Source organism: Barbus barbus (genome assembly GCF_936440315.1).
Source record: "Barbus barbus genome assembly, chromosome: 31".
NCBI lineage: Eukaryota > Metazoa > Chordata > Actinopteri > Cypriniformes > Cyprinidae > Barbus > Barbus barbus.
Window position 1 is genome coordinate 17,447,577 of NC_136759.1, and position 12,523 is coordinate 17,460,099.

Consider the following 12,523-nt stretch of genomic DNA (forward strand, 5'->3'; position numbering starts at 1 on the left):
TTGGGGTGTCAGAAACTTAAAATTATAACTAGATTGAAAGAAAAAAAAATCTATCAATTTGCAACAGAATTGTACAGTATTTAATATGCAATTATTTTCAGGAACTGCTTGATAAGTTTGAATTAGGTTTGCATGTAATGAAACACAAGCAGAAAATGAACAATTGATTTAAAAAATGGCTTTACATACAATTTACTAGAAATGTGTTATGCTTTTGATTCATAAATGGTCCAGTAAGTAATACAATTGACCCTGTAATAGATGTTAAAGTCATAATGAAAATTGTCATAATTTACTCACCCTGTCATTCCAAACCTGTGTAACTTGTATTTTATGTAACACACAGTAGAAGATATTTTGAGAAATGTCAGAGTGTTTATTACAGTGGATGTCAATGGTAACCAAAACTAGGTTACCAACATTTTTCAAGACATTTTCTTTTGAGGGTGAATGAATGACAACAGACTTCTCATTATTGGGTGAAATATCCCTTTAAGTAATATTTTAGCTAGGTTTTAGCTACTTTAGCCTGTAGCTTTAAATGTCAAATGTATTTCCTCATGTTCAGTGACAAGGTTTTATGTTGTCCATTTAACATGCATGCTGTTGTTTATGAATTAATGAATGGGTTTTTGATTAAATCTGCTTCTCGCTGCTTCCCAGCAGGACTGAGTTCAGTCACAGTCACCAGCCTAAAACCTGAAAACGATTACGAAGTCAAGATGTCTGCCATCAACGGCAAGGGCGAAGGCGACAGCAGCCAGTCAGTGTTCTTCAAAACCGAGCATGTCCGTGAGTATCACGTTTCTCTCTCAAGAGCACATTGCACATGGTTCCATCAACAGCAGCACAGCGTGGCGTGACGACCCACACACCTCTTCACCAGCTAGTGTGAAGTCTTTGGCTGATGCAAACGCTAAAATATACAGTTTGTGCTCTTGGTGCTAAAGAGTAGGACGTAATAAGTAGTTTCAATATTAACATTTTCAGTCCCTTGACCAATTCTCTCATTTTACTGAATTACAAATCTTGCATTACAAAATGACATTATATTAAAGGTTATGTGTGTATTTTTATCAATTAATGAATAATTAATGCTGTATCAGATTATTATGGTTAATTAGAACTAAAACCATTTAAAAAGCTGAGTCAACTAAACTCAAAAAAAAATTTAAGGTCTTAAATTTAGAGGATTTCAGCATTTAGATCATTTCAGAAAATAGTTTGCAAGTAAATAAATAAATAAAGAACTGTATAGACAAAAATCTAATAAACATGTAAAACATACACACAAAAACGTACAAAATGCTAAAACTTTAACATTAAAATGAAAACTAAATATATAAAAATCTAAAATAAAAACTGATAGATAGATAGATAGATAGATAGATAGATAGATAGATAGATAGATAGATAGATAGATAGATAGATAGATAGATAGATAGATAGACAGATAGATAGATACAGTGGTGTGAAAAAGTGTTGGCCCCCTTCCTGATTTATTTTTTTGCATGTTTTTCACACTTTAATGTTTCAGATCATCAAACAAATTTAAATATTAATCAAAGATAACAAGTAAACACAACATGCAGTTTTTAAATGAAGTGTTTTTTTATGAAGGGAAAACAAAATCCAAACCCACATGGCCCTGTGTGAAAAAGTGTTTGCCACCCCCCCGTTAAAACATAACTGTGGTTTATCACACCTGAGTTCAGTTTCTCTAGCCACACCCAGGCCTGATTACTGCCACACCTGTTCGCAATCAAGAAATCACTTAAATAGGACCTGCCTGACAAAGTGAAGTAGACCAAAAGATCCTCAAAACCTACACATCATGTTGAGATCCAAAGAAATTCAGGAACAAATGAGAAAGAATGTAATTGAGATCTATCAGTCTGAAAAAGGTTATAAAGCCATTTCTAAAGCTTTGGGACTCCAGCGAACCACAGTGAGAGCCATTATCCACAAATGACGAAAACATGGAACAGCGGTGAACCTTCCCAGGAGTGGCCGGCCGACCAAAATTACCCCAAGAGCGCAGCGACGACTCATCCAAGAGGTCACAAAAGACCCCACAACAACATCTAAAGAACTGCAGACCTCACTTGCCTCAGTTAAGGTCAGTGTTCATGACTCCACCATAAGAAAGAGACTGGGCAAAAATGGCCTGCATGGCAGAGTTCCAAGACAAAAACCGCTGCTGAGCAAAAAGAACATAAAGGCTCGTCTCAGTTTTGCCAGAAAACATCTTGATGATCCCCAAGACTTTTGGGAAAATACTCTGTGGACTGACGAGACAAAAGTTGAACTTTTTGGAAGGTGTGTGTCCCATTACATCTGGCGTAAAAGTAACACAGCATTTCAGAAAAAGAACATCATACCAACAGTAACATATGGTGGTGGTAGTGTGATGGTCTGGAGCTGTTTTGCTGCTTCAGGACCTGGAAGACTTGCTGTGATAAATGGAACCATGAATTCAGCTATTCGAACTTGGGTTCTGCAGCAGGACAATGATCCAAAACACCTCAGCAAATCCATCTCTGAATGGCTGAAGAAAAACAAAATGAAGACTTTGGAGTGGCCTAGTTATAGTCCTGACCTGAATCCTATTGAGATGCTGTGGCATGACCTTAAAAAGGTGGTTCATGCTCGAAAACCCACTGCTCCGGGTGTGTGTTCACGGTGTGTTTGTGTTCACTGCTGTGTGTGTGTGTGTACTATGGATGGGTTAAATACAGAGCACGAATTCCGAGTATGGGTCACCATACTTGGCCGTATGTCACTTCACTTCTTCACTTCAATGTGGCTGAATTACAACAATTCTGCCAAGATGAGTGGGCCAAAATTCCTCCACAGCGCTGTAACAGACTCATTGCAAGTTATCGCAAACGCTTGATTACAGTTGTTGCTGCTAAGGGTGGCCCAACCAGTTATTAGGCTTAGGGGGCAAGCACTTTTTCACACAGGGCCATGTGGGTTTGGAATTTGTTTTCCCTTCATAATAATAAACTTCATTCAAAAACTGCATGTTGTGTTTACTTGTGTTATCTTTGATTAATATTTAAATTTGTTTGATGATCTGAAACATTAAAGTGTGACAAACATGCAAAAAAAGAAAAAATCAGGAAGGGGGCCAACACTTTTTCAGACCACTGTAGATAGATAGATAGATAGATAGATAGATAGATAGATAGATAGATAGTTTTTTTTTTTTTTTTTTTTTTATCTAAAAAGTACAATTTTAGTCTAAAAACAATCTGACTGCAAATCTGTCACTATTATGCACTCCAGACAGGCTTTGCATGGTTCATTTTGAGCAGTGGCTTCTTTTGTGCCTCCCTCCCGTACAGGCCAGTATTATGTGGAGCTCTTGATATGGTTGACTGGCTCACCTTTACTCTGTTCTCAGCTGAACTGAACTGAACTGAACTCTGTCGCTCCTTCAGAGTAATTTTTAGCCTGTCTGTGGCGTCTCTCCGAGTTTTGAAGGACCACCTTTTCTAGGCGACATCAGGGTGGTTTGATGTAGTTGCCAATTTTTGACAACTTCTAAACAGTTCCCACTTGGCTATCCAGTGTTTTGTACCTTTTTTGCCCTCATGCAGGTTATGTATTATTCATCATGAAGAGACACCTGGTGGTTATTTTAATCATTCATAAATAGAAGCCTATGCATGTAAGGTAAGAGAAAAACCGCCACAGCATATTTCTATTATTTTTGACCAGAATATATAATTGGTACATTTTGACTTTCAGTGCATAGAAATATATCACAAAGGACTGCATATTAATGTAATGTTTGTCATTCAGTGCAATGAGAACATTGGTCTTGATGCGCTTGCAAATTACTGTGTATAAACAATACATGCTTGGCAGGTTTATTGCTGCTAAGCACAGTCATATATACATACACTGGTCACATAAATGATTTCTTATATCAATAATTGATTCATCTACGAGAAATCCAACTGGTAAGAACAGAACATCTTGTTCTCACGTAGGACAAAATTCTGCAAACATTCCACAAAACATCAATAAAAATCAATCATAACATTGCACACTACAAGAATATTCCCATGATTTGTGTTGATATTCTAGTCATGTATAAACACCACACACACCTACCCTCTTACTCCCCCTGGTGGTTGTTTGTGTGTTGTTTTGGACTTCCAGAGATGCCATTATCACATAATACACTCAACACATTGTGCACTGGGATTTATTTCCTGTCAGTACATGAAACAAAACCCATTTAGTGCCAAAATCTCCAGGATGTAGTCCAGAGAGTAATGACTGTAACTCAGGTAAAGTATGAGTGATGAGAGTGTATTGCTGTCTGATCTTATTACCAGCTTTTACCCTTTGACATTTTCAGACTTTTCTTTTTTCATCCTGTCATTTTATGTGAATTTCCATTCTTTTGTTTCCCATTTGTATGTTTTTTTTCCTTCTTCTCATTTTCCACTGGATCCTTTAGGGTATTCTTACACAAGTAAGTGTTTCATATCCCCCGTGATCATTATTATCTTTTTATATCATTCATATTTCCTCGTATTCTATTATTTGTTAATATCTTGTCAGGTGAATATAGGATTTAAAGACCCCATGAAATCAAAATGAGAGTTTTGTGGCTTGCCTGTTATGAGGTCAGCCATATGTTATTGTACTCATAAAAGCTGACTAAATTAAAATATAATGTTTGTGCTCTTTAGAATGAGATTGCCCTCTCTTCTAATATTACCTGCCTCTGATTTGCAGCAGCAAATATCAAACCAACATGGCTGTTACATAAACTAAAGGCTACTTTCTGTTTATTAGGATATACAGTAACACAATAAAGATAACTGGGTTCGTCAATTGTTCGTATGGGGTCTTTAAGTTCATATGCTAGCCTTTCCCCCCAAACAAAATAAAGTAAATATTTTCTTTTTTCATATGCACCCTAGATGGGATTTTTCATTTTCACACTGAGGACACAGGTTTGTTATGGAGCTGTATGATGATCTTCATAGTATAATATTAAAGGAGTAATTCACTTCCAGATTGAAAATTTCCTGATAATTTATTCACTCCCATGTCATCCAAGATGTTCATGTCTTCCTTTCTTCAGGCGCAAAGAAATCAAGTGTTTTTTTTTTTGAGAATAACAATACAGGAATTTTCTCCATGAACATCTTGGATGACATGGGGGCGAGTAAATTATCAGGAAATTTTCATTCTGGAAGTGAGCTTTAAAACAGAAACCACAAAATTATTCTGTATGTAATACTTGATATTACTTAATGTTCTAGTTTTGTGATTGCAGAAAGCCTTCACATGTCTTCATCTTTAGAAACACAAAATTAATCCAATTATTAGTACAAATGAAGTATTTAAAGTTTAGCAACTTTAAATATTTCTTTAGTGATTGAGATCCAGTGTGATGTGCTTACAGTATCACATGCTTTGTCCAAAAACTAATGCATGATCCTTTAGTGTTGTATCAATACTTCAGTGTTTCCTCTGTTTTTCATTGAGAAATATGATTTGACAACTTAACAGTAGTGTATACTAAAGCAGTCATCACTATCACAGTTGCTCATGCAGAATTTGAACAAACCTGTAACATTAAACTTGTAAGTATTAAACTTGAATATGTAACTTATCCCATACCGTTTGTGCTGAGCACATAAATAGCACTTCAAATTATGCTGCAAAAGCAGTGTTGTTACTTTAGTGAAGTGACATACTGCCAAGTATGGTGACCCATACTCGGAATTCGTGCTCTGCATTTAACCCATCCAACGTGCACACACACAGCAGTGAACACACACACACACACCGTGAACACACACCCGGAGCAGTGGGCAGCCATTTATGCTGCGGCGCCCGGGGAGCAGTTGGGGGTTCGGTGCCTTGCTCAAGGCCACCTCAGTCGTGGTATTGAGGGTGAAGAGAGCGCTGGACATTCACTCCCCCCACCTACAATCCCTGCCGGCCCGAGACTCGAACCCGCAACCTTTGGATTACGAGTCCGACTCTCTAACCATTAGGCCACGACTTCCCACAAACATATTATTGCTTTAATAAGCAATAATATTAATTCACCTGGCGGATGATAAAACTGGTGGAAAAACACATAGATTTAATCTAAAGAAAGGCACCCAAGCCATATCTAGAGAACAGAATGTCATACACACCTGATGGTGGGCCATTTAGATTTACACAGCCATCTAGAACAATCTCTTAGCAACACCTTAGCAACCACCAAGAACCATTAAGCAACATGTTAAGAAGCACTCAGAACAATTTAGTAGCCATATAGCTGTACACTGACAACTGCTCAGTAAACTTTAACAACCAAATAGCAACCACCAGAACACCCTAGCAACTGCTTAGAAATGGACTAACTTTAGCATCCAGCTTAGCTACCAGAAAGAACACACTAGTAACCAAATAGCAACATGTTAAGCACTACACAGAACAATTTAGCAAGCACAAAGCAACCGCATAGCAACCACCCAAAACAGTTTAGCAGCCACATAATGACACCATAGCAACCACCAAGAACACCCTAGCAACTATATAGCAACACACCAAGAAGCACTCACAACAGCAAAGCTTGGAAAAAACTGCTTGGAAATGCTCTAACAACCACATTTAGAACACTTACCAACACATTAGCAACCATAACACCCTAGAAACCACATAGCAACATGTTAGGAACCACTCTGAACAATTAGCAAGCACATAGCAACAAGCTGACAACCACTGGGGAAACGTTAGCATCTGGTGCCGTAGCAACCACCAAGAACACCCTAAAAACTGTTTAGAAAGAAAGGCTCCAACAACCACTCAGAACACTTCAACAACCAAATAGCCACATGCTGTCATCCAATACACTGACAACCATTCGGAGGTCTTTAACAACTAGTGCCATAGCAACCACCCAGAACACCCTAGCAACTACTTATAAAGAACCACTATGAACAACTTAGCTATAGTTAACAGCCACTGGGAAAACTGTAGCAACCACATACTGTAGCAACACCACAGAACACTTTACCAACAAATTGCAACTCCATAGTAACCACCAAAAACAACTTAGACATAGCAACACACTAAGAACCACTTTGAATAACTTAAGAAACACATAGCAACAGGCTGGCAACCACTGGGAAACCTGTAGCAACCACAAATTGTAGCAACACCATATTAACCACACAGAGCACTTTAGCAACTCCATAGCAACCACCAAGAACGCCCAAGCAACTACATAGCAACCACCAAGAGCACCTTACAAACGGCATAGCAACACCAAGAACCACTCAGAACAATTTTTCAACTGCATAGCAACAAGCTGACAACCAACACACTGACAACCACTTTAACATGTCTTTATCAACCAGTGCCATAGCAACCACCAAGAACGCCCTAGCAACTGCTTAGAAAGAACCACTTTGAACAACTTAGATATAGTTAACAGCAACTGGGAAACTAGCAACCACAAACTGTTGCAACACTGTATTAACAGCACAGAACACCACAAACTGTTGCAACACTGTATTAACAGCACAGAACACTTTACCAACTCCTTAGCAACCACCAAGAACAACTTACAAACAGCATAGCAACACAAAGAACCACTCAGGGGTGCGTTTCCCAAAAGCAACTATGGTCGCAAGTTCCGTCGTTACCAATAGAGTTCAATGGGACTTACCACCATAGTTAGCTAACGATGCTTTTGGGAAACACACCCCTGAGTGGTTCTTTGTGTTGCTATGCTGTTTGTAAGGTGTTCTTTGTGGTTGCTAAGGAGTTGACAAGCAACCCTCTGACAACCACTCATAAATCTTTAACAACCAGTGCCATTGCAACCACCAAGAACACCGAAGCAACTGCATAGCAACCGCCAAGAGCACCTTACAAACAGCATAGCAACACAAAAAAACAGAACAGTTTTCAGCTGCATAGGAACATGCTGACAACCGACACACTGACAACCACTCAGAAAACAACTAGTGCCATACTGTAGCAACCACCAAGAAGTTCAGAACACACTAGCAACTGCTTTGAAAGAAATGCTCAACCACTTCAACAGCCAAATAGCAATGCAGTAGCAACAACCAAGAACACCCTACTAACCGTGTAATCACCCTAGCAACACACTACACACTACAGAACAATTTTGCAACTGCATAGCAACACAGTGACTGCCAAGCAAGTGCATAGTAACACCGTAGCAACTGCCACACCACACCAGGTTTTGTACAGTCACCACTCACGTTTTCTTCAGAACATGTAAGAATTGAACTGGTTTGAGTGATTTTCAGTTGGGTTAAGGCTAGAGGGTATTCAGCTAAAACTACTGGGCATGCACACATCAATATAGCGTAATTTTTGTCACTCTGTACAACAATAATTACTCTTTTTGCATTATTGTAAGGGGTAGGTGTAGACATTAATAAAACACAATCTAAGAGGTAGGACATTTAATTTATTGTTAGCTTCCAGTTTTAGCTGTATCCCTTCTAGCCACAACCTTTCAGTTGTGTTTAAACCAGACCATATGCTCAGTCTCTCAGAGGAAATCCTGCTCAGTGTTTCTCTGCTTCTGTGCTCAATGTTGTGATCTGCCATTTTGAGTTGCTTGGTTTTATGTTTCTCTGCAGTTTGTTCTAACCCTTGACTTGTTCTTTTTTTCACATAGTTACATTTGTGTCTGTATTTTTGTATCTTTCATGCAACCTCTTCCAATTTCCTTTCAACCAATCATGTGCGTGCATATGATGTGACTGTGTCATGTGGCTTGCATGGTGCTGGTGATGTCATCATCCACACTGACCAGCAGAAGGTAAACACTCGGGCCCGGCTCCATCCTCTCATGTACAGGATTAGCCTTCACTCGCATCGGAATCACCGCATTCATCCCTAAGCAGCCATTATAACTCACTCCTGTCACATTTCTAGAATTAAATCCCCTCAGACAGGTCATGAAAATTCATCCATTCCCAATTTTTAACGGAGACTGTTACCCTTGAGCAACCACTGCGCTCTGACTGCACAAATTATCTACCGTGGTGAATATGCAATCAGAAAAGGAAAAAAAAGTTGATGCTGTGTCCTGCCAACCATGGAAATGACATCAAAAGCTCTGGAGCTGAAAAACATTTCCCCAGAGCGATCGCTGGGTACAACGATCTCGCTCTTTTATGTTCAGTCTAAACATTTTGACAAGCAGCGGGTTTACAGACGCTCTACACTGACGTCCTTTCATCCTGTGCTGCTTTGGATATGCTGCTACCAGTGTACAATTATATCCAAATTAGGAAAGCCCTAAAAAAATGCTACAGTAGACGCTGCGAGTGGTTGATCTCAATGGTTTATTTATTCTCCGGTTTCAAGCATGTTTCAGTAACTTTCACAGTACCTCATTTCCTTTCAGCGCACCTTTGAACCTTTTAGAGGGGTCCTCCTCTCCTCTCCAAAGTTTGTCCTTTGATGTTTTGGTTGTTTTTGCCTGCATGTAAATTTTATGATGACTCTGTACAGAAAAAAACATTGTGACTTTCTTTTCATTGCACAGTTGGTTATTTTGCTTGCACACCTTGAATAATGATATAGGTTTTACGATGTTTCTGTGATTGGAGTATATTGGTCTGTTTTGCTTATCTTTTTATAAGACAAAAAGAGGCAAACAGTTGCGCCATATTACGTCTTATTACAAACCACACACAATCCAGTTCAAGCAGTTAAATAGTGCCATGTACATTTAAAGTAATAGCTCACCCAAAAAATACAATTCTGTGATTTATTAGTCACCCTCATAAGACTTTTGTTCATTTTCGGAATACCAAATATGGGTATTTTTGATATTCTCTGATCATTCTTGTCCACCCATTGAAAATCCAAAAATTTCAAAACGTTCATAAAGACATACCCTACAACCCAATATGTCTGTTTCCATACTAGACAAAAAACAGTTTGTGAGTTGAGTATTTCTGAATTTGTAGTATTCATAAAATAGTAGGCAAAAAGTACCCAGATGACCTACTACTTTCAGCAAATGCGCATAAATTCTGAAATGCACATCCGATAGATAAAGGACTTTAGTATCCCATGATGCCATGGGAGTTGTGAAAGCGACACAACTGATGCCATAGGTCACATGAAAACATGGCACACATTACTTTTTTTAACAGCCGCGAAGCAAGTTTCTAACCAAATTTATTACCTACTAGACCAGGGATCCTCAAATTTGGCTCGCAAGATCCACTTTCCTGCAGAGTTTAGCTCCAACCCTGATCAAACTCACCTACCTGTGATTTTCTAATGATCCTGAAGACACTGATTAGCATGCTCAAGTGTGCTAATCAGTCAAATTGTATATAGTATTGATTGTATTTAGTATTGATGAGGGTTAGAGCTAAACTCAGCAGGAAGGTGGATCTTGCGAGCCAAATTTGAGGATCCCTGTACTAGACAGTATGCGATTTCAACGCAGCAATAGGGAAAGTCCTTTCGCATCAGGATCGTAAGATGAACAAAAGTCTTATGGTTTTGGAATGGAATGAGGGTTAGTAAATGATAAGAGTTTTTATTTTTGGGTGAACTATTCGTTTAAGTAATTGTTATTATTTTAACATGCCTCCTTTCTATGTAAACAAGGGTCATTATAGATTCCCAGTTTAAACTAAATTGACTTTTAAAATTCCAATTTGATTACAGAATTTGAAGGAAGGTATCAAACCGGCTGCAGAATTTCAATTCGAATTTGAATGCAAGGAAGTAAATGAATTTCAAAGAATGCAGCATATTTTTTTTTCCTTCAATGTTGTAAAAAAAAGTTTTTAAAAGTTTATAACTGTTTATATGCCTCAACTTCCTGTGGTTGTGGCCAGTTCAGCTCAAATTCCAACTGATGGAATTGAAAGCCCAATTCTGCAACCTAGTACTCACTAGCAACCTACAAATTAGGCCATTTTGGGGTGTGTTTGAGATATTACCTAATTTGCATAACGCCGTTAGCAAAATCTGTTGCTAAAACAACGCAGTCAGCGCGTGCAAATAAATGGCACAATTCATTCTTGGTGAATTCCCCCCAGAATATCTCAATGTAGCTGCCATTAAGATAATGAACATGCAAGTTCATTTGCAAACGTGTAAAACTCTTATTTTTAGTCTCATTTAATTTACTGCTGTTTGCTCCCTTGTGTAATGATCATTTCATTCACTGTATCCTGTAGGGACAGATGGCCAAGGAGGATGGTATTAATCATGCAGTGCTGCACTTTCATTATTTAAGAGATGAGCGTTTATTGATGACCCTTTAAACTGTCAGTCGAGTAGAATAGCTGCTTGTTAATTGAGCTGATTGTTTGGGATTGGAGCTCCTCGCATCAGTTAGTGGGGCTTCTGCGATTTTACATGCTGCACTTTTATGACCCCAGAACACATTAAGATTAATTACTGCATTTTTATCACATCTCATTCAGTTTTTGCAGTTACAAGAGTGTTTTGTAGGAGAAGATCCATAGAGAGTTGATCATTTCACTACTGCATAAACAAAATTTATATGATGGTGATTACTATCAGACTAAACAAGAAGTACAAACAAAATGAAAGAAAAATGCCTGTAAATTGAGATTGTGAAAGCATCTCTCTCGTACAGGCTAATAGCTAATTACTGCCTTAATGAGAGTAAATGCCTTCATTTTTCCATCCGCGGTGTAAACGCGTAGCTTCTGCCTGCAGGGTTGTTACATGTCACTCTGCGGCGTCAAACTAATGTAGTGAATCAAACGAGAATTCGCAGATCATTAAAATGAAATGGATCATGATGGCCCGTGAAGGAGAGGCCTCAGTGAACAGCGCCATAGAAATATTCCCAATTCACAGTGCGCTAATACACATGACTGCTCTATAGGGATGTTCACAGTTCACCGTGACCTCCAAATATCAGCCTACTCATCTAAGGAGCCACATCCAAGCAGCATGTGTCATATTATTCTATTGCTCGCCTATATGGAATCATTGGCGTGTAGGAGGCTAAGGATTATGGGAGTTGGAAAATTGCCAACTTTTTAATGCACAAAATTAGTGGTTGACTGGCAGTTCATTGGCCAGAAATTATATCTTCAGATCTGGGTGGCCAATAGTGTAATGCTGAGATATACATAATTCAATTTAAAGCTGCCGTAGGTTCTGTTGTTTTTTCAATCTTGAATCAAGTCGAGTGCCATGAGTTTGTAAGTAATTTAATTAATTGGATAGAAAAGCTGAATTTTTATATTTATTAAAGAAATATTGCTTTATTATGAGTTATTTGTAGTTTGGAGTGACTGCCTGTTTATTTGAACAATAACAGATGGAGGACTGTATAAGAAACCATTTTTGAAAACCATAATTTATTTTGGGTGCTTTTATGGATAGGAAAATTGCACATTAGAGCTTGAATAACAGCAAAAGAGATGTACACAGCAATTGCGAATCAAATGGAATTAAACTTTATTTTACAATATGTACTATGGTAAGATGTTAAATT

The 12,523-nt window shown here is 38.2% G+C and overlaps 1 protein-coding gene across 5 annotated transcripts in view; it reads left to right on the forward strand.

The window, feature by feature from the left end:
• Positions 1–12,523, forward strand: part of LOC306851013 (neural cell adhesion molecule 1-like) — a 104,650-nt gene that overhangs the window by 66,412 nt on the left and 25,715 nt on the right. For 3 of the 5 annotated variants that reach the window (XM_079387025.1, XM_079387026.1, XM_079387029.1), the window contains one exon: positions 664–792. In XM_079387025.1, coding sequence (XP_079243151.1) covers positions 664–792 — 129 coding nt within the window. The remainder of the gene's footprint in view (positions 1–663; positions 793–12,523) is intronic. The other 2 variants (XM_079387027.1, XM_079387028.1) reach the window with 1 other exon arrangement.